Source organism: Pan paniscus, chromosome 3 (assembly GCF_029289425.2).
Source record: "Pan paniscus chromosome 3, NHGRI_mPanPan1-v2.0_pri, whole genome shotgun sequence".
NCBI lineage: Eukaryota > Metazoa > Chordata > Mammalia > Primates > Hominidae > Pan > Pan paniscus.
Genome location: NC_073252.2, coordinates 142,560,318 through 142,584,316, shown reverse-complemented (window position 1 = coordinate 142,584,316; position 23,999 = coordinate 142,560,318). Strand labels below are relative to the sequence as shown.

Here is a 23,999-nt window from a genome sequence, read left to right as displayed (position 1 = left end):
TACATTGTGGGAAGAAAACAATACCATGACTGTTAAAAGATTTAAGATGAGTCCATCAGAAAGTAAATAGTATATAAATGAAAAAAAACTCCTGGCACATAGTAAATAAGGAAACATATATTTGAAATGGAGCTAACAGAAATTGCTGGAAAATCACATTATTTTCCAAGTTTCAGAAGTAGCCTTTAAGTTGAGAGATAATTGAGGAAAAATGTCAAAACCATTGTTGTTCTCCATTTCTCTTAAAGACACATATGGAGTTTTCAGCAAGATGGAGGTAATGATTTAATTATTGCCACCTTATGGTTACTTATTTGCAACTTCTAAATAAAAAAACTTATGAAAAGATGATGAGAAAATAAGATGAGAAATTTCTATGCTTCGATGCCTTTTAGTGATACCTGGATACTGTGTATTCCACAACCCTAAGAATGTGGTCATGAGGCCCGATAGCCCACCGTTCTTGGTTGGTGGTATAGGACACATACAACTTTCCATTTTTCTTGTAATTGGGATGGAATGCGAGGCTTAGCAGTCCTCTTTCATCTCCTCCCTGCAGTCAAAGGAAAAACACAAAGAATTGTAAAGTTAATTATGTTCTTTATTGTGTTTCAACTGGAACCCCAAAAGAGTCTCTTTCTTTCTTTTGGATAATCTTTGCCCAACCTCCTTTCTTTTCTTCCTTGCCTACTGCACAAAAAAGGATTATAAAACATTTCACTTTGTGGAACTCTTTAAGGGTTAGAACAAGACAATTGTCTTGTGTGGTTATCTATGCGCAAGAGTCTTACACCACTTTTGTCAAGTGATTTGTGTATGTAATCTTGGGACACTAGGAAGACAAGTTTAAGTGCTGTGAAGAATTCTTTCCCGGGTTACTAGGTTGCTTGTAGTTCATAGAAGACAAATAAAAAGGTTCATAATCAACAGTCACTTCTAATCCAAGTCTCCAAAGCCTAAAACACAGTGTGGGCTGCCAACTCCCACTGTCTTGGCAATATGTTTAGAAAACAGTTAAATTGCTTGTGTAATATGTAAACCTTTGCTTTACCCTGGAGGCATCTACATCAGTTGTCACAACGATGGTGGTCTGTTCATCATAGCTAGGTAATAGGCAGCCTTGCCTATCTATCTAGAAATGAGGCAGTTTTACATGAATCCCTTCGCTGCATAGGGTTTTTCTTTACAGAAGGATGAAGCAGCCAGAGGATGCCTAAAGGCCACGGCTGGGGAAGGAGTGGGAGAAATGCTAGAGAGGAAAGGGGACACTAGGAAATTAAAGAAAAATCCCAAACAACTTTCTTGTGTTATTATATGAATGTCAAGGATTGTATACATTAGGCATGCCAAATGCTATAACAATTAAAACATCTTCATGTTCTTAAATAGAAAGGCATTTTATCTTCATTTTCTGCTAATTCAACTTGTTGAAATTCAATATGGTCTTAGCCTTTGTTTTATCCCACAAATAGTCTAGGAATTTCTATAATGAAATCAAAGTATCTAAAATTATCTAGATCAGAGCCTTAAAGTTCACATACTAGTAAAGCCAGGAAGCACTTTTTCGGAGAAAAACATGGCATAGAAATTGAACGCTGCAACTGCTGATGGCACATCACCTTATTTATTCCATTAAACATCACGACATAGTGTATGGCAAAAAGCTATGAGAAGTTATTCCTTCTCAAGTGTTAGCAGAGAAAAAAAAATCTCTAATACTGCAACCTCTTCACAAGGTCATGTTCAGTCATGGAAGCACTCTCATGTTTTTGTCCCCCACACAATAGTATATGTTACTAGCAAAGCATAGAACTGTTTGTAGTTCTTATTTTACATGGAGTACAGAATTGAAAGGTTTAGGCAGAAAAGTTTACTTTTAATAAACATTGATTTGTTTCCTGGCTTAGAGAAAACTGTTTTTAGATATAGATCACCCAAAGTAGAATATCCAAACTTTCAGAGCATACAAATATTAAAATGGCTGCAAATACACAGAACGACCAAGTCATTATTTAAATGTCAAAAAGTCAAGTTTCCTCCACATCACAATATGCATAATTTTAATTTTAATCATAAAGGTAAAACTCTAATGACCGATATATGAATGACTCTCTGTTTTTCAGATTATCTTGTTCTGGTGAGTTTAATATTGACTTGCTGGTGCTGTTTTTCTGCTTAAATCTTCATTAAATACAAATCTTTTGGCTTTCTTCTGAGACACTGGAAGCTAGGATATGTAAGTACAATTTGACTGTAGAGAAGCCACTGCACATTTGAACCTCCTTGACGGATTGTCTAACGAGGCCCGAGGGTGGGATTTCGTTTGTGATTAATTCCTCCCTCAAATATATTTCCCCCTAAAGCTGTGAGTGCAGGTTAAGTACTGCATGCCTGCCTCACAAATGTTTGTGTTCCACTATAAGCAGCTTTTGTTGAAAGTAGTTCTTTGTAGTTTTTAATCAAATCATCAGAAATACAATTTGAATTGGATAGCAACATGTTTCAAAACTGTGCTGGTTGCTTCTCAGGAATTAAGAATGTAGAATTAAGGCACTGTAGAAAGACAGATGGGAAAAGAGATTTAAACAAATCCACAAGTGATAGAAGACAATTGTTCACTTTAGAGATACCATCTATCACATAAATGACTTTGGGGGCATTTTTGACATTTACTAAAGTGCCAAATATGGAAACAGAATGAGACATGTGAATGACAGAGAAATAAATCAAAAAAGCAATTTAAAAAAAGTCAGTAATTCTGACATTTTCAGGTAATAGGATTTACAATTGATTAATCATTACATATGATCTCATTTTTGGGTCAACTTCCCTGTGCAAAGTAGTTTAGAAATTTGACTACTCTTAAGTCATTTCAGAGAAATACTCACTTTCATAACTACACTGATGAAAACAATTTAATGTATTATATAAATATCCTAGATTTTCTTGAATCTAGATTTTAAAATTATATAACAGGATTCCTAAATATTCAGAAATTAGAAAGGACAGATATACCCCTGGTGTGCCACAATGTGCCAGGAGATTAATGTATTGAGAGCTCACATTTCACTTGAATTAGACTTCAGAATTATGTTGTCTACTTAATTAAAATATATTACTGACAAATTATGATTTAACTCTCAAATGCAAACCTATCTGTAAGGTCTGGGTCATTTTTCAAGGTCTTATGAAGAAATATGTTGACTGGGCACTGAAGGGTTAATTTTAGACCAGGGTCAGTTAGAGGCCACACCATCAGAAACACCACCAGATATTTAAGGTTGCTTCAGCTGTAGTCTTCACCAGGACACCGTCCTAGCCCGAGAGCCTGGACGTTGGTGCCTGGAGCCCGGACTGGCCAGCAGACCAGACCTCCCAGCCTCCTGTACTTCCTTCTATTATCTTAGTCCCCTTCGTCCCAGCTCTGACTGTGTGAGTTCAAAGCCCCATTCTGTTGGTCTGATCCCCTAGCCCAAAGACTCCCTTCTCTTCACTCTATTTCCAAATCCGATAACCCAGCTTTAGAGGCTCAGTAGAAAAAAACAAAGCCCTGGTGCCAATGTTACTAACTGCTCTCCTTCTAACCTCTTCTCATCCTACCCCTTCATTATGTGTGGTTTTATGGCTCAGAGAATATGGAATCAAAATCATACACTCCTTCCAGAAATGTCAATTATTGAACTGAGTCTAGGGAGCATCTGGGGAGTTTTTATTTTATTCTTGAGCTTCTAGTGATTAGTTGAGCCAAGCTGGCTAAAAAGGGAGAAAAACATATTAATAGAATGGCAAATGGAAGAGTCGTGATTCAGGCAGTCTTGCCTTTCAAAAAGACACTGATTTCTAACATTATCCCTTTTTTTTTTTTTTTTTTTTGAGATGGAGTTTCATTCTTTTTGCCCAGGCTGGAGTGCAATGGCGCAATCTCGGCTCACTGCAATCTCCGTCTCCTGGGTTCAAGTGATTCTCCTGCCTCAGCCTCCCGGGTACTTGGGATTACAGGCACTCGCACCATGCCCAGCTAATTTTGAATTTTAGCAGAGACAGGGTTTCACCATGTTGGCCAGACTGGTCTTGAACTCCTGACCTCAGGTGATCCACCCTCCTCGGCCTCCCAAAGTGCTGGGATTACAGGCGTGAGCCACTGTGCCTAGCCCTAACATTATACTTTTAAAAACTGTTAACCAGTGTCCAAAATGTTTATCCTTACCCATGTGAAAAGCAGTGATTTGTCTAAATATTCACATTATAATTGTACTTCATTATTAGCACTGAGCACTTTGTATATTGTGCTTCTGGGAATGCACAGACAGCATTGCTAGAACCAAACTGAAAGCTAAAAGGGCAACAAGTAATTTACAAACAAGAATTTAGGGTTTCCTCAGTTTGGTAATGCTTTAAAAAAAAAACAACTTACTGACTTGAACCTCATCCAAGCTTCATAGGCTGCCACAAGACCCCCTCTTCCCCTTTGCTCAGCTCTTCAATGCTACATCAACTTCTGGACAGCCCTACTGGACAGCAAGCACAAATGACTGCTCACATTTGGAGTGTTGAATGATTTGAAAATAATGTTCCCGCAATTTGGAACCTGTAGACTAACTTGTTTCAGAGGAAATAATAAAACCCTCTTCAGGCGCTTTTAATAAGTGTTTAACTATCTGCCATTCTAGTTATCAGTCAGCTCTTAAAAGCAATTTCACAGGGTCCACAGAAAATAGACAACCCCAAAATAAAGAGTACTGATTCTTTAATGTAAATACAAGATCAGACCTAGTGTTGCAGCTTTGGGATAAATTCTTCCCTGGCGAACAGATCAAAGTTCTAACCAATTAAGAATATTCCTCTTCTTTGAATAATTAAGTATCCATTTGAAAGAAGAGATAATCATAAAATGATTATGACAGAAAGTATTTTTTTCTTTTCTTTTTTTATACATGGTTTCACTCTATCACCCTGGCTGGAGTGCAGTGTCACAATCATGGCTCACTGCAGCCTTGAACTTCTGGGCTCAAGCGATCCTCTTGCCTTGGTTTCTGACAGTGTGGGTATTACAGGCATGAGCCACCACACTCGGCCCTATTTTTTCTTTTTTAACAGCCATTATAGGACAACATCTTTCATTGTGATATTTAAAAGACAACATTCTCTTCATACTTTAATGTGGTTACAGTTAGATTTTTTCTGGTTTCTGTTTTTGCTTTAAATTTGCCCTAATGTCCTTCAGGAAATACTGACTTGTACATTTTAGGAAACATAATTTTTCTTAGTGACCTTTTGGTAAGTGGCTGACTTCAAGTTCAGTCATCCACAACATGACCCTATGATATTATGAAAGCCATGAAACATAAACTAAATAATGTGACACTATGTTCAAGACATTAGTTGTTACTGCCAACTATTTTTTTTTAATTTTACACTTATTCCACAAATACTTATTGAATACCCATTATGTGTTGGATATAATGTGTTGGTGCTTAGGGATAAACAATCAATAAGAATAAATTCCTCCTCTCAATGAGTTTGTATATGGAAGCACATAACAAAGTATAGTTTTGAATTTTGAGTTGTTTCATTCCCATCATACTTGGAGATTTTTGAGGAGGATGAACAATGCTACACTGTTAGAAATGTGCATGGTCAAAAAACAAGTATTAAAGATAAGAAATAAATACTTTTGGTAACTTCTGACACAAAGATTAATTTATATATTGGCACCTGAGCTTTCTCCACTCTAAAACTTGCTAAAAAAAAAAAAGAAAAAGAAAAAAACAGCTTAATTACATAAAAACTAAATTACATGAAGAAGTAAGCAGAGTTTCTACAAACAGTAAGACCATCTGGTAATTTATTTTATGTACATGACACAAGCACACAGGTATGAATGAAGCTCTCTGGTAAAATTGTTGCTCTCTTAATGCTCAAGGAATTTTTAAGAATTAATATAAGAATAGAGTGGTGGTATTTTGAATTCCCTATAAGATATATACTTTTGCTCTAAGGCAGGCTTTCACATTTCTTTTATTAACAGTCATTTTCTTGCCTATGTTTTGCTGATATGCATCATGAAAGGAAAAAGAGGAAAAAGAGGACTTGGGACTAAAATGGGACCCTCCCATGCAAATCTATGCTTTGTCTTAGACTGGAACTATTTGCTGATCAGAAATGGCAAAACAGGTTTGTTTGAGAACTGTTAGTTCAAACACAGTACCAGATTGTATTCATTTTCTATTGCTGCTATGAAAATTTACCACAAACTTTGTGGCTTGAAATAACACAAATTTTTTATCTTAATTTGTAGATTAGAGTTCAACATGGGTCTCACAGGTTATAATAAATGTTGGCAGAGCTAAGTTTCTTTCTAGAGGTGCTAGAAGATAATCCATTTTCTTTCATTTTCCAATTATGGAAGCCATCTGCATTTCTCAGTTTGTGTCTTCTTTCTTCCATCTTCAAAGCCAGCAATGGTGGGTTGAATCCTTCTCATATCACATCACTCTGACCTCCTTTGTCTTCCTCTTCCACTTTTAAGAACTTGTGATTACACTGAGCCCACCCAGATGATCCAGGATAATCTCCCTATGTGCTGTTTAGCAATCTTAATTCCATTGCAACCTTAATTCCCCTTTGCCATATAAGGTAACACATTCACAAGTTCTAGGGAAAGGACAAGGACATCATTTGGGGAGGGGCATTATTCTGCCTACCACATGAATATTTTAATCGGTTTCTGAAAAAGGATCCCAAGCATTTCTGACTTGTGTCTTCATGGCCATGTCCTCCTGTGAGCACTGAAAGAGGAGACCAGTGAAGTTCATATATAAGTTCACAAGGAGATACTTAAGGTACACTCTGTTACAACAAGCTCTTTCTCATAGCTGTCAGTATTGGAAGAATAACCAACATTCTTCAAAACGAAGTGAAACTATCCTTCAGAATTGAGCAGAAGGAGAGAGAAGACCATTTGATAAAATGTGGACATGTGAAACTTTCACGTATGAATTAAGTTCAGATCAAAACTCCCAAGTTAGTCAAACGAGATTCCAAGATACAGAGAAGGTAAAATTAAATATATATAAACCATTTCTACTAACTGGAGGACAATCTTTGCATTTTAAGTTGATTAAAACTGTGTTATTTTGCTGTGTGTATAAGCTGTGAAACACATTGCAGAGCACTGATTTCTTCACAACTCTTGGAAAAGATAAGAAGCATCGCTTTTCAATAGTTCCAAAAGTCTAAATTGGTCTCAGAACAGGAGTCAATCCCCTGAGGTCCCTGGGTTAGCTTATGGGAAGGACTGCATGATTTGTTTCTGTGATATATTAAAAAAAAAAAAAAAAGTTTGTTCTTTGTCTCCAGTTCTTGGCACAAAGCCTCTAAAACTCTTGGAATTTCCTGAGTGATAGCAGTGCATTTTTTTTTCATTTGTAAGGAGCCGCTTTAATCACACCTGATTTTATACTACTAAGCTGACTTTGGTGGGCTTCTAGATAACTTCAAGATGGGGGCTTGCAGCCAGAGGAACCCACCATGTGATTAGAGAATTGGAACTTTCAGCCTACCCCACAACCCCAGGGAGCAAGAGAGGTTGGAGGTTGGGTTCAATCACCAATGGCCAGTAATTCAATCAATCATGTCTGTGTAATGAAACCTCCTTAAGACCCTAAACAATAGGGTTCACAGAGAGTGGCACACCCAGAGAGGGCAGGGGAGCTCTGTACAGCACCCCCTTCCAATATCTTGTTTTATGCCTCTCTTCCATTTGGCTGTTCCTGAGTCGTATCCTTCATAGTAAACCAGTAATAGTAAATAAAAGTGCTTTCCTGTGTTCTATGAGTCATTCTAGTGAATTACCAAGGCTGAAGGCGAATTGTGAGAACCCCCAAATTTGTAGCCTGCTCGGCAGAAATGTGGTAGCATGGGCATCCCATTTGTGGTTGGTATTTGAAGTAGGAGCAGTCTTATGGGGCTGAGCCCTTAACCTGTGAGGTCTGAGCTAAGTCCAGATAGTTTCAGAATTGAATTGAACTAAATCAAATTGTTGGATGCACAATTGGTGTGGGAGGACTGGTGGGCGTGAGAGTAAACCTCTCATTTGGTGTCAGAAAACATCCCAGAAAGAACCTGAAAGGTTACTTAGCCCATTCTCTTTTCTAGGGAAATGGAGATCATGATCAAGTCTATTTGAGAATACTTCTAATAATTTGGTAGTTTTCTTTTCGTTCATAAAATTCTTACTCTTGAACTTGACTTGTTTTTTCTACTAAACTTAGTTTGGGAAAAGACATAAAATATCTTGTTTCATTTTGTAATCCACTCTTTTGGCTTTTCTGACCTGCACTATTCCCTGAGGATGAAACCAGCCACATTAAACGAAGGACGTATCAATTCTAATAGGAATTCTCCCTTTTCATTAAAATTTCCTCTACTTTTCCAGATTTGGTTTTCCTTTAAACTTACTCCAATTAACAGAATGCTGATGCTCAACTTTTCTCTTCTCCTTAATCGTGTTTACTCACTGTTTCAGTCCTCCAAGAAGGTACAGTCATGAATAGCTTAACAATGGGGATACCTTCTGAGATGGTAGAGCCTACTACACATCTAGGCTATGTGGTATGGCCTGTTGCTCCTAGGCTGCAAAGCTGTGTAGCATGTTACTTTACTGACTATTGCAGGCAACTTAATACAATGGTCAGCATCTGTGCATGTAAACATAGAAAAGGTACTGTAAAAATATGGTGTTATAATCTTATGGGACCACCATTGTATATGTGGTCCATTGTTGACTCAAATGTCTTTATGCAGTGCATAACTGCATATACAATTTTCAAATGCTGTTGGGACACAAGCTCATCTTCATCACACTCCATCACACCTGACAAAGAAATCTTTCCTGCTTCAGATAACATTGGAGAGCTGCTAGAAGATAACCAGCAATTCAGAATTTTAGGAAGTGTCTCATGGGGTATATAATCTCTGGTATGTAGCGATTGGTCCATGTCAAATCTATGTTTAGGATTTTCAAGCATTTTATCTTTTGAAGGTAGCAGATGCAAAGACAAATTAGAAAAGTGCAAATGGAAGAATAAAAGAGATTCCACACGGAAATCATCTACCTGTAAGTCACAATAATTCTCTTTTCTACTCTCTTCAAAAAAACAAAATAAATCAGTAATAGTAGGTTTAAGTTACAGCCTACTCAGAGTGAGGATACTGGACGTATTGGAAGTGGCTATTTTCTAGAATTTCTAGTTTCATAGCTCCTTCTTATTCCGTATATAAATGATCTTTTGACATTTCCATCTATGAGGAAAAATGTATATATACATACTCAGTTATATACTTATAACTATTATAGTCACAATGTTATGTATATATGATTTATTTTATATAAAATTTTTATTTGTCAAGTGGAATTTAATTTATTATGTTCATATTACTATTTCCTCCCTAGGCTTTTAAAGCATTTGAACTGTGGCATGTGATACATTATGGCATATTAGAGATTGGATTGACTTGTACCTTTTATCTTGCTCAGGCAGCAGTTGACAGCTGTGGAAACTTTAATATATGTGCCCAAGGAATCCAATATAATATCAGAGAATGACTTAAACACAAGGGACTATCTGGCTCAATACGCATCAGATGCTATAATATCTATTCCAAAGTTCCACTTTCTAAAATATCTTCTCAATGAGACAAAATGCTCTAATAAAATTAAACTGTGTGAAATATCTATTTGAAATAATAAAGTAATAAAACAATAAGCCTCCAAAAAGCATAAAAAACCCTTCTCAAAAGGAAAATCCTAGCAATAAACAATTTTTTAGAGAAAAAAATTATAGAAACATTGGTGACACTTAGAGAAAGCAAAGCTTTTATTCTGTGCACTGAGGCTAAATGAAAATAAATTAATGATGGTTTAACAAAACTATAAGAATATTCTTGGGAATAAAAATGAATAAAAATTACAATTAGAAAAAGCTTTGTAACCTCACAAAACTATTATGAACCATAGGCTTAAGACTTGTTGAACAAAAAATTTTTAAAAAATTCTAGACTGAACTGTAAAAGGGTAAAATATTAAGCTAACTACTTTGTTAGACACAACAAAATGTTAGATATGTAAATTAGGAGCAAGTCTCCAATAGACTGTAAGCTTCTTGAAGGCAGAGACCACATCGTGGTATTTCTGATGTCTTACATAGTACCTCATTGACAGTGGAGGTACTGACTCTACCTCCTTGTTATAGTACAAATAGGATGTACTGAGTTCTTACTGCGTGACAGAGACTGTGCTAAGTGATTTTCAAGCAATATTCTGTTTAAACTTTATAGCAACTCTAGAGTTTAATACTGTTTTATTATCTTTACTTTCCATGTAAGGAAACAAGAGGCATAGAGGAATTGAGTAACTTGCCCCAAATGCTTAAATAGAAGTAGCAAAGCAGAGATTGTGATTGGAAGACACACAATGGGAACTATTATGTTACAGCGCTCTACCAAGTACTTCCTAAATGAAGAAATGAACACAAAAAGAAGAGACTGTATTCTCTTATCAGCACCCATTGTTCATGAACTGAGGCAGTTTTGAAACAGTCTTAAGTAACTTGGGTTTCTGAAGTTCTACAAGGGAATAAAATGAAGCTCATCCCTCAGTTACTTTAACTCATATATATTACTTTAAATTAAATGATTTAGTCATTTTAACTTATGTGGGATATACTGAAGTGTGTACCTCAATTATTTTAACACAAAGGTTAATTTAGGTTTTAAGGTAGTGTTGTGCCAGTAAATGGCCTGTTTGGGAAAAAAAAAAGAGGTGCAGATTTGTGTAAATTTATGTGGTGTAAATACGCTCACTGAGGCAAAGGAAAACTTCTTGGTAAATATCTGAAATCTATCACATAAGGTTGCTCAGATAATCCAAGAAGATGATGAATGTAAAATTACTTAATGAGCTCTAAAGTGCTATTCAAATTGAAGATATAACTATTATAGTGCACAGAGAGGGAAGAACTCTTCTCACATTCAGTTGTTCTATAACATAATAAGCTTCTCAAGTAGGGAATGTAATTTTGAAGTAGAGAATGTGAAGTCCTACATTTTGATCAGCTGAGGAATGCGTGCACGTTATGTAGAAGAAGTATTAACTTGCTGCTTGCCATCCAAAGAACTTTTGGACTTCAGAAAATTGCAGGCATGGACATGCGCATTTATACTTATATTTAGCACCAGGCTCACCACATACTTTTGATAAAGATTTGTGGATATCTTTTCAGGAGATTTAGGTGGCATGTGTTACCAGTGGCTGGTTTATTAATGAATGATTTGTAAGGCTTGATGTAATCTAAATTTTTGTTCTAAAATTGAAACACCCATAACTTTGCTATTGCAGAAATATCGTTTTTTCATTAAAATATATAAAATTTATCCTCTAAAGTTAAACATAAAGAAATTTATTTAGTAGACAAATATAAGGGGTGAAAGAAATAGACCCCGACATTTGTGTGTTCTTCAGTAATACCGATGGCAAATTACAATATCTCCTCCCCTCCAAAAACAAACCCAATGTGAAAATGCACTGCCAAGATTTATGATAGAAAAATGTGTATTTTTGATAGTAGCAATTAGCTGTGAAAATTACTTCAGAGCCCTATTGACTAATATGACACATATTTATAAGGACAAAAAAGATACCAAATTTAGATTTAAATTTGGATATTCAATTACAAACTAAGGACGAATATAAGATTATTCAAGGAGTGTATGAGAGCATGCATATCCATTGAAAAATACATATCCCCAAAGACTAGATAATGCCACAGAATAAAGGAAATACTATTTATGTTTGGAGAGGTTCAATTCTTTCTTCTCTCAGTGTCTCATGGATTTCACTCTTAGGGCCATTCTTAAATCATGAATAGTTAAAAAAAAATTAAGTTGACAAATATTGAGCAAATCTTGTTAGAAAAGCAAGTATTTCCTTTGGAATAAGGAAGACAATTTAGAAAACCCATTAACTTTTTCAGACCCCCTTATAATTTATTTTACTTAATGGCTAAGAAATGTCTTTTTTAGAATGACTTGGTCTATAATAAAGACAAATGCATTTTCATATTTTATTAGTGATAATCTTACAAACATAAGAACCATTAACTTTTATAAAAACAAAAGTTAATTTTATGGAATTACTGGAATAATAGATTTTTATGTTGAAAACAAATGAAATAAAATGGACTTATTATTTCATTCACCATCTTTAAAGCTAAAATCTCTGAGGCATAAAGTCTTACCATTTGATTTTAAACATTAAACCCAGGAATATAAAGTAAGTTTTCTTGATAGTTTCATGCGATTTATACCTTTTTACTTTAATTTTTTTTTCTCCTGTCAGGAAATGGGAGATTCAGGGCCTTTTCAATAGAAGAAAGAAATCACAATATTAAAGATAAATGCTTAACTGTAGCAAAGGGTACAAAATTGTTTTTAATGAATTTGACCTCTTGCTTTTATGAAGTTTGGTTTTTACGATGTGTGGCTAATATGCTGGTCATGCAGCTAAAAGCATTATCTTCACGTCATTATATAGAAATATAACACTGGTATACTTGAGTTTCCTAGTCATGTTTCACTACTCTTAGCCATTATGTATTTCTATTGTTACTCTAAATAAGAACTCAAATTGACTTATATAAGAGAAAACATTAAACAATTAAGTAAGATTATTGCTTTGAAAAGAAACCTTGAAAAAAAAAACCCCAATAGTTTAGACCACCAAGGAACACTAATAAATTTAAGGAAATATGAGGTTTCCTCCATGTGACTTCTCTTGAAGAGTTATGAAATAGATTGCTGGAACTTCAAGGTCATATAACAATTATGGTACTTTAAAAATTATTTTCTAAGTAGAGTTTGTATTTTCATGATTTGTATGTCAATTAAACTTGCAATTTACCAAGTAGCAGAATCAAATTCTTTGAATCTTTGATATTTTTATTAAGTACTATTTTACAAAATGATCAAATGCAGAATTCTAACAACACAGAAACATTAAAACACTACAATATGAACAATCTAAACATTCATTTTTAATATGAAAAATTATTCTTATTCCAAAATATCATTAGCTACAAATCAACATTTAGCAAATAAACATTTGCTATGGCTCAGATATCTAAATTAAGAAAATCTTTTTGATATTTGTTATCTTATATCTTTGTATTAATTCTGAATAAAAACTAATAATATATATTTCTGACCAAATGCATCTTTAGTATTAAATTATGTGACAATTTAAAATGTAAAATTTTGTAATTCCATGTTTTCTATAGGAAAGAAATTATGGTCTATTCCATTCAGATAGAATAAATGTGGGAACTATATATTATACATATCTAAAAAAGTTTAATCTGGATGAAGTTCAGATTAAAGATAGAAAAGTGATTATAAAATTAGAATAGGATTTATAAAGAAAGTCTAAAGGGAGGGCTTGAATTTCTTAAAGTCACAAAAGAAAAAACTCTGAGGAGTACAAATAACCTGATTTAAATACATGAGGATTTATTTTAAGGAGGACAGTGTCCAGCTGTTCACGTTTTCCATGGGAGTTTCTCCAATAGGATAGATTTCAATGAATAAAAGCTCTGTTCCTTATAATTTTGAATATAATGGAAAATTTACTTTAAATATCTATGATTAATACAATTTTGGATCAAAGGACAGAATTTGAGGGAACTTCTGTTGTTAAAATTGCTTGAGACTGTGTTGTTAGTCAACTAAGGGAAGAGCCAAACAGTGAAAGACTGACCAGTGTTCTAGTATGTTCATAATTTGACCCAGGTAGCAGTTTGAAAAAAAAAACTGATGGAAAATTAAGGAGTCCCATTCCAATTTCCAGAATCACTATGCAGAGATTAGTTCCTGATTCTAAATTGTAGGGCAAATGAAGTGTTTATAGTGGTTCCACTTTCCTGACTGCCAGCACCTACTCTCTTCAACACCTATAACGTTATGAACATTTATCCTCACTCACTGCACAGCTCTTGCTCTCAGATTCCAGCACGTCACTCAGTCATTAAGGGGCAGATGTGGTATGCCAGTTGCTTCCATGTCCTCATGTGTCAGATTCCTATTCATTCATAGCATGGTGTTTAAGAGTATGGGCTCAGGGATCCAGACTACCTTGCTTTGCAACTTGGCTCCTCCACTTGATGGCTTTCTAACTTTGGGAGAGTTACCTTAGCCTCTCTGTGTCTCAGTTTTACCACTTTCAAAATACACGCATTTCCTACCTTGTGAGTTGTTACATGGAAAGATAGAAGGATGACCCCTGACACACCATTGGTGCTCAAGAAAATTTAGCCATTGTTAAAATATACCACAGCCTGGGCTATTGTATTCTAGTTGGGGAGAGACTTTACACAAGTAAGGCTATACATAAATACGTATTTCAACTTTGGAGAGGGCTATAAAAGACAAGAATAGGGTGTTACGGGAAAGAATTCAGGGGGAATCTAATTCAGACTAGGGCGTTAGCAAAGACCTTACTAAAGAGGGAAGACCTGTCTAAAAATTCGAGTTGAGACTTCAAGGATGAGAAGGAGCCAGAAAGGGAAGAAGGTTCCAGGTAAAGAAAGAACAGCATCTCCCAGAGAGATACTTTATCTGTAATGAGTATGATTCTTTGGGAAAAAGAGAAATGGAAGAGAAGAGTACAAAAATATGTGTACCTCCTATTCTTGCTGGTTGTGGAGACTTTTAGGTATCTGAGGGCACATGTAAATACGGTGGAGAGAATGTGGGCTCTATTACATGACAGTTGGGTTTGAATCTTCGCTTATGTGACTTCCAGGCTGTTTGACTTGGGGGAAATAATTTAACACCCCTGAGCTTCAGCTTTTTTTTATTGTAAAGGCATGATAACTTCTACTTCACAAGGTATTTTCTTAAAAAATGAAAAATACATTAAATAAAAATTTAAAGTTACTAGTACCCAGATGGCACATACTTATTAGTTGTTCACTAATCAGCTCTTTTCTTCATCATGGTGGGGATAGGTGGTGGGGGGGCAATGAGCATATTGTTCCTGTACATGATGGTGCCACCCTTGAAATGCATAAGGTCAACTCTAGCAAAAATGATAATTCAATGATTCTACCTAAGCACTTAGACTTTTTCCATTTTAATAGGAAATTTTTTTTTTCTATTTTGGTAGTTTCAGGTGGAAAACAATAATTGGATATAGTGTTTGTTTTTTTCTCCCTTATTTGACAGAATGTGTGACAAGTGACTTTAGAGTGAGGGCTTTGGAGGAGGCATTGCTGATGGTACTTAGACTTCTCATGTGCAGCTTTTGAAGTAAAGCTACATGTTTTACTGGGTGGCTGGAGTTATTGAAATCAAATTTAAAAATTAATTTAAAAAGGCATCTCCTTCCTTATGTAAAAAAATCCTATACATAGACTTATTTAAGTATATACATGGAGGCACTGTTTGTATTTATATGTACTATGTGTGATTATTAAAAAAAGAAAATAGAAATACAAGCACATTAGCAAAAACTACATAGATATTTCAAGAATCATCAAATGGTTAAAAAAGCAAAACTCCTGAAGCAGCAATCCATCAGCCTAATTATGGACACAAATGTCAGCAACATCAACCAATTGCCTTGCTCTTCTCTTTCTTAAATATTGCCAGATGCAAAAATATTGTCTTTATGTCACACATATAAGCCTAGACAGCAGGAATCAGGGACTCAAATGTGAAATTGCCTATCAAAATTAGTATGCATGATATAATAAACCTTGAAGTTTTTTTATACTTATAAGCAAAATATAAGGCCATATTGATGTTTATATTAGAAATCCAGATATCTGGTGGTCTATATTTTATCACTGTGAAAATGATAAAGGAAGTTTTGGTTTTTTTCTATTGGAAAATTGGCAATCTTTCAATTTTAATAAATGGTAGATATCAGAGATGCATGTAAGATTGTCTGGGAGCCCCTCAATATACCATGAAATATTATTTTGTGTAATATTACACATCATTTCGAAACAGTCTTGAAGTAGGAATATGGCCTAAGTTAGAACTGCCCTTATTAATGCTGGAGTGACTTTGGCATCCCCTGCTGCTGAGCTGGTTAAAACACAGATAAAGCTGTTTTCTTTGAATTGCCTGATATAAATCTAAATGGAGGTTGAAAAAAAATCATGGACAGCATGAAGGACAGTTCATTTTTCTTCTTTGACTGTGAGAGTTTTTTGTTTCTGTTGGCCATGCTAATGATAAGACACTGGTCCATTCTTCACATAGATTTGTAACAAACAAATCTGGTCATTTTACTCTGCCTCTTCAAAATAACAACAAAGTGAAACTTTTTTACTCTTATCACCTATAAAATAGGCCCAAATAATTTATCAGGGGCCATGAGACACTTTACAATATGGCCTTAACCTCTCTTTCCAGTCTCCGCTCTGTCATTCCATCTCATGTTCATGTCTTTCCAGCTATGGTCAACTCTGATGCTCTCTTGGCTTTCATATCCTGATGCATTTGCATTTGTTTGTTCCCTCTGCTTTGAAGATCATTCCCATCTAGTTTCTATGGAATAACTTGTTGATCGTTTAAGACCAGCTCCAGCACTTCTGCAAAGTCCTCCTTGACTCCAGAGTTTAGCAAGCATGTCTTTTTCTTTTCATCCTAGTACTTTCCAGGTATTGCTAGGACACCATACTACCATCATATCACTTTGTGTTGATTATACCTACCAGTCTCCCTACCCCATACAGAAGAAATCTTAGATGGAAATCAAGTTTTATTATTCTTTGATTGCACCTTAGCACTTAGCTCAATGACTGATACCTTTAGGTATTCAAATATTCAGTGTGTGGGTTAATAGTAGACTCTAAGACCTATACCTCAATTTCATGAATTTCATCTATCTTTACACAATTATCTTCTCTTTCAAAACATACCGATATCAAATAAGTCATTTAAAATGGTTTACCCGCCTGTAATCCCAGTACTTTGGGTGGCCAAGGTGGATGGATCACGTGAGGTCAGGAGTTTGAGACCAGCCTGGCCAACATAGTGAAACCCTGTCTCTATAAAAATACAAAAATTAGCTGGGCGTGATGGTGCACGCCTGTAATCCCAGCTACTTGGGAGGCTGAGGCAGGAGAATTGCTTAAAGCCAGGAGGTGGAGGTTGCAGTGAGCTGAGATCACACCATTGCATTCCAGCCTGGGCGACAGGGCGAGACTCCGTCTCAAAAAAATAAAATAAAATAAAATAATTTACCTAGAAAAGATATTAGAGTAAGGCTTCAGTTAAAAACAGAACGTTAACAATTTCTATTTGATATTAGTAGAAAAAAGAAGCATCTTGCTAAAATGTATAATAAACAGTTATGTTAAACCTTCCTCTGATAGTAACAAATAATGGTCTATAAAATATTGGTCTAAAATTGTTTTTCAAGTTGTAGGCTAATCCAAGCAGTGCTCCAGGCAAAAATCAAAAGTAATTATTTCCTGTTTTGAGTTTTTAAAAATGTTGTACTTTACCACCATGTCCTTTTTGATGATAAATATATAAAAGAGAACTCATGGTAGCATAGAAGTCCTGGAATCACTTCCTAAGATTAATGTCACTAGAAAACATCAGGCAAAGTATTAAGCGCTAACACTAGACAATTTGTTTTTCTTTGTAACTACTTGTCTAGATCTTCAGAGCAAAAACACTAATAAAAGTCAGTCATCATTATGATGTCATTCTCATAATTTCCTTAGAAATAAACTAGCAAGTACAAAAAATATTTATAATGTACGACATCATCTATGTGCCTTTCCATTGCTCAAACTTTGGATTAGAGTTAGTGAGATTTCCTGTTTGTTATAAAGAACACACTCTGAGTGAAATAAAATACATTAATAAAAGCTCTCTGAAATCAAACTGTCTTGTAAATCACATGTGTGCAGGTATAGTTTAATCGCTATAGATTGAAATAATTGTATGACCTAATCCAGCAATTGATAGAAAGATTTTTTTTCTTTTTGCAAACCAAACCCTTGGGAAGATATTTATCTGTGACTGAAATGGTTTCAGTGTCTAGAACATGCTCTAAATGATATCTTCCTACTGATATGGCATCGTCCCTAGATGACATTTATAACACACCAAGCTTGAAGAAATAAGCACTCCAATGACGTTTTGGTGCTCCCACTTTAAATTCATAAAATGTCTATGGCCTTCATCCAGACACAGGAGAATTGAGAAGTTTTGTGTGTATGAGAATGACTTCTCATCCCTTCCGTTCTTGCATATAACTTCTTAGATGATGCATTTCCTCATTTATCCAATCCTGCAACTGTTTTGTCTGGCAGAGTTAATTAACATCTACCAGTTTACATAGTTGCTTTGACATTTAACATGCTCCCCATGACTTGTGTCTTTTAAAGGATAAAATAGACTGGGAAAAGGAACAGAAGAACCTCACGTTTATTTAAATACATTAGAAGGCATAACTCTTCCCCATAAGTTCTAATATTTAGACTTCCAATTTATTTTTGCAGAAAAATTAAACTTCCCACTCATCTAAGATAAGATAGGAAAATCTTATCTTGGCACAGGTGTGCCTTTTCCCCAACACTTGCATAAATTATGCATTTTCACTCATTGGCTGCCTCGGACTTCAAAAAAAAAAAAGACTATCCAATTAATTCTATAGAGGCACCAGCACCGCTGGGACTCTTCTAGCAAGCCATGCTTAACTTCCTTTATAATTCACATTGCTACTCAAGGCCAAATCAAGCACAATTTTTTTTTTCCTGCTTCAACAACAAGCTATTCTGAAAGCGACTTGTGCTTGGGAACCAAGGCTGACTTGGGTGGGAACATGGTCTGTGTTTGACTTAGTGTTAGTTTATTATGCAATGTTCACAGAAGACAGCAGAGTTGAAAATCAGTGCTGATTCTAGAGCAAAATTTCTTTAAATGCGTTCACAGGCTGGGTTTTGGATGGTTATTAGATGGATTTTGTTCACAATTATTAGACATAAAATTTGAATCCTGGTTCGACCAGTTGCTAGATATATATCATTGAGAAGATTACTTAACTTTCTGAACATGAGTTTCCTTACCCATAAAAAGGGATAATCATACCTAGTGTACAAGATTGGAACTTGTAAAGACTGTGTAACACAGTGGAACTTCAAAAAGGTGGATTTCCATTCCTAACAAGTTAAAAGCCATATGCAAATAGAATGTAAGTTATCAAACTTAATTTTGATAATGCTGAGATGACCTATAGGCCAATAGCAAAAAAAAAAAAAAAAAAAAAAAAGTTGCCAAAAGTTATTAGGCACCTGAAACATCTAAAGCACTGACTAGACCAGTGAGTTTTATGGCTCTGTGGTGGAGGAGTGATGCAACTGATTGTGTAAGGGATGAAGACACTGAAGCATCAGCTTAATTTAGGGCAACTCCACACAGAATGAAAGAATTCAAAGGTATTGGTTTTCCTTTTCCCACATAAGGCTCACTACACTATGAGCACATCTAGTAAACTTTCTTGATTCCTACTTGCAGGAGACAAAAATATCCTCTGTGAAATTGGTAGAAATTAAGCAGGGATGCATCATTAAGCTCTGTACTAGCCTAGAGTTAATGCATTAACGTATACTCTAAACCAAAGCCATGTAGAGGAATGGCTGCATTAAAGATGGATTTGCCAGATACTACATTCAGCCCTTTGATTTGTCTGAGCAGCACCATCTGTGGAATCACACTTTGCCCCGAGTCACTCCTGTACTCCAAAACTCTCTACTTATGTGAAAGCCATACTTATTGCAATGTAGCTTCTGCACAAAACACATGAAGAGAATATTATTAGGTTGTTATAGGATTTATGGCATGGATGGCTGACACCTAGACAGATAAACATAAGCAGGATTATTTGCGACATTATGAAGCTGTAACCAATGATAAGCAGACTGGCTGAATATAACAATTACATAGAATGACAAAGCAGCAGTATATGACCAAAAAATAAATCACACTTGCCCTGAAGACTTGATGATTTATTTTAAGCCACTCTGTCACGGGGCCCAAGAGATGAAGAGCAATGCCTTGAACAGCAATTATTTGGAAATAAATAGAGGCTAAGCATCTTTCTTTTTAAGTGTTTAAGTTTTCATACATGTTCCTATTTTCATATTTGTCTCTGTGACTGTTGCACCCAGACTAGGGTTCTACCAGAAAGTTCTGACAACTGTACAAGCTGCATTGCTAAGAAAGCTGTGGCCTTAAGCTGAGCCAGCAAATGGCTCTACATTCTCATTCTCTTTTCTCCTTCTTTCCACTTAGAGACGTGTAGGTCTTTAATAATCTTTTAATAGTCTAAATTAAGTCTTTAACTTAAAAGTCTAAGTTGTTTTTAGAAATTTTATGTTTTAATTACAATTTGGATAAGCAGAGAGCAATTGCCTTTCCCATAATTTCTTTTAGTAACATTTCCTATTTTTCCTTTGTTTTACTATTAATATTTCTAGTGTATCTTTAATCTTCCCTTTTGTTCTCCATCCCAATTTCAATACCATCTTTAATCCCAAGGCACCCTACTCTTGTGAGAGATACTGATTTAATAGTACTCAGGATCATAGATAAGTAACTACTGTATTTTAACCAGCCTTTTTTCTTGAACAACTTTTAGATATTTCTACGGAGTTTTTAAAATCTTTGCAGCATTTTCCCCAAAGACTGCTTCTCATGAATTTCCTGGCTCTTAAAAAAAAATCCCTCTTCTTTAAGTTTGGTGTCATAATAATACTTCTTAGAGCCTCTAGGGAGGATACCGAACTTAATTATATTATGGCCACTGTAATTTGGTGGGTGAGCCACACTTACTTCCTTAACCAATTCATATGCTACTCAAGGCTAAACCAAGAGTAACCTCTCTTTATGCTTCAGCAACAAGCTGTTCCAAGAAAGCAGTTGTTTATAGTATTGAGAAACTGTGCCTCCAAGCCACATCCCAGTGTAATGTTCAGTTGGCAAAAAAGAAGGTTGTATGTTGTTCAACAGGGAAATTTGCCTCATTCGACCACCCAAGAGGGCAGCAAAAATAAGTCACCTAGTAAAGGTGGTCTTTATACAAAGGTCAAACAGAACTTTACGGGAAACTTTGGGTGGACTGGAAAGTCCTGGCTTAATATAGTGAACTGCATAATTTAAAATGTGCTTCAGTTTTACTATAAGCAAAGCTTATTGTAAGATCAATGCATGCCTGATTATGCTTTTTAATAAAAAGAGCAATAATTAAATAGGAAAGAAATGGAACAAGATGGCTGGTGCAAGACATTATTTTCTAATCCTGACACAATCCTACAGGAGCCGCCTTCCTTCTTCTATTTTTTTTCTTTTATTGGTAGTTGTTTGTTGTCTATAGTGACAGCCACATGATTTTCTTGATGATGAAAAGGATGAGAAGGTCCTATGAAAGTACAAGAGCAAGAAAAGGAGGCTTGGCCATCATGTTGCTTCTATCAGGCATAAGATACTAACTCCAAGTTAACTGAAATTCCACAATTTTTCAAATGTTTTTGTTTTTGGTCATTTGTTGCTATTATAAAAGTCATTTTAATGTCTACTTTATGATGTACAACTATTTAATATCACACATGGTATAGTTAAGGAAATTTTATAATTTAAAAATCTCCAAATATTAAGGTGACTGTATGTCCTGGTTTTCTGAACATAGTTCTGGTCTATGTCCTAGTACAACTATTCAGAGATTCATCTTTAACTCTCAGAATTGTCTCAATTTGGTGACAAATTAAATGGACACCCTTACTTTAATATATACTTCAACTACTGAGCTTGAACAGAGGAGAAAATTCTAAAAGTACACTTCTAGATAAAAATTTCAGTTTTGAATAGCAAACACTGCCCAAGGCTGACACGCAGGAAAATGATATTGGTATGATCCCTCTTCTCCAGGAGCTTATGGCCCACATGGACGGGGAATGTCAGTGTAAGTTGGACAGTGCTACAGTTATGATGCAATTCATGAAGGGTGTTCTTGGGCTATCTTGTATAGTGCAAAAGGTTGCAGTTGTAAAGTACATGGAAATTGTTCCATTGATAATGGTAGAGAGTATCAGTATATGCAGGGGGCCAAGATAATGAAGTTAGGATTTGAAATATGTGTACAAGACCTAGGCAAACCAATTAGTGGTGGAAATTCTACACAAGTCATTTAGAGTTGAAAGTTACAGAATACAATCAGAAGCAACAATGCCACTTTCTTTTCACTAGTCTCGTATATGGAAATAAAAAATGGCTCCTTATAATGATGTCCTAAAAAATTCAAAGCCCTAGGAAATATAAACCATAATCTCAAATAGGACTATAATGTGTATTTAGATAAATATGCTAAACTTTTTAGAATATCCCTAATTTTATTAAAATATCCTTGTACAAATGTTATTCTAGTGTCTTCAAAGATTTTCTTTTGGCTGGGCGCGGTGGCTCAGGCCTGTAATCCCAGCACTTTGGGAGGCCGAGGCGGGCGGATCACGAGGTCGGGAGATTGAGACCATCTTAGCTAACACGGTGAAACCACGTTTCTACTAAAAATACAAAAAATAAAAAATAAAAATAAAAAAAATAGCCGGGCGTGGTGGCGAGTGCCTGTAGTCCCAGCTACTCTGGAGGCTGAGGCAGGAGAATGGCGTGAACCTGGGAGGCAGAGCTTGCAGTGAGCCGAGATCGCGCCACTGCACTCCAGCCTGGGTGACAAAGCGAGACTCCGTCTCAAAAAAAAAAAAAAAAAAAATTCTTTTTTTTTTTTTTTTGTATTTTTCATAGAGACGGGTTTTGCCATGTTGGCCAGGATGGTCTCGAACTCCTGACCTCAGGTGATCCGCCCACCTTGGCCTCACAAAATGCTGGGATTACAGGCGTGAGTCACTGCGACTGGCCTAATTCTTTCTTTCTTTTCTTTTTTTTTTTTAGAGGGAGTCTCACTCTGTCGCTCAGTCTGGAGTGCAGTGGTGCAATCTCAGCTCACTGCAACCTCTGCCTCCTGGGTTCAAGCAATTCTCCTGCCTCAGCCTCCCAAGTAGCTGAGAGACTATAGGAGGTCTTCAAAGATTTAAGGCAACACAACTTCTCAGGGAGGAGTGTGCTGAGAATCACTAATTGACCATCCAAATCGCGGGTCAGCAAACGTTTTTCTTAAAGAGCCAGATATAATATTAAATACGTAAGGCTTTGTGGGCCATGGAATCTCTCTGGCAACTACTCAAACCTCGCTGTTGTAGCACAAAAGTAGTCACAGAGAATACATAAACAAATGATGTGGTTGTGTTCCAATAAAACTTTATTTACAAAAACAGGCTACAGGCCAGATTCAATCCGTAGATTGTCAAGCCTGAATCTAAGTCATTACCATATAGTATGTCTTAAGTACACTTTACTCTGGCCTAAAAGCTAAATAATATCCACATATGTGGAAGCAGTTGGTATACTATAATTTATCGTAAGTTTTAAATGCAATTAAATTTACATTATTTGACTATTATCTTAAATTTAATTTCCAAGAACCAACCATTTAAACACAGTGGTCTTTTGTTAACTCTTTACCATTCCTAAAACAAAAGGAAATGTTGTAATTAGCCACAATATTTTTAAACTATAGCTCAATTTTATATTCAGAAACTCTTCATAAAATACCGACTTATTATTTATTTCTTATATAAAAATTAAGACTAAAGTGAATAGCTTAGCTCTGTGTTTATCTCAAGTGAGGACTAAGATTAAGAAGATATTTTATTTCTGTTCAATCTGATCCAAGCTTCTTTATTTTAGATAGAAAACAAGAAACATTAATTATTAATTACATATCAACAATCTAAGCAAATTAATAATGTTTCAAAATTACTGGACAAGAACGTAAAATCCTATGACCTGACAATGGAGCTTTATTCTAGAAG

At 35.4% G+C, this 23,999-nt stretch overlaps 2 protein-coding genes across 3 annotated transcripts in view; one reads left to right on the top strand and one right to left on the bottom strand.

The window, feature by feature from the left end:
* ANAPC10 (anaphase promoting complex subunit 10) overlaps positions 1-23,999 on the top strand; it is a 458,050-nt gene that overhangs the window by 394,320 nt on the left and 39,731 nt on the right. The gene's annotated exons all lie outside the window — the stretch shown is intronic.
* HHIP (hedgehog interacting protein) overlaps positions 1-23,999 on the bottom strand; it is a 95,850-nt gene that overhangs the window by 35,843 nt on the left and 36,008 nt on the right. For both annotated transcript variants that reach the window (XM_034959188.3, XM_003815832.5), the window contains exon 5: positions 402-553. In XM_034959188.3, the coding sequence (XP_034815079.1) occupies positions 402-553 (152 nt within the window). The remainder of the gene's footprint in view (positions 1-401; positions 554-23,999) is intronic.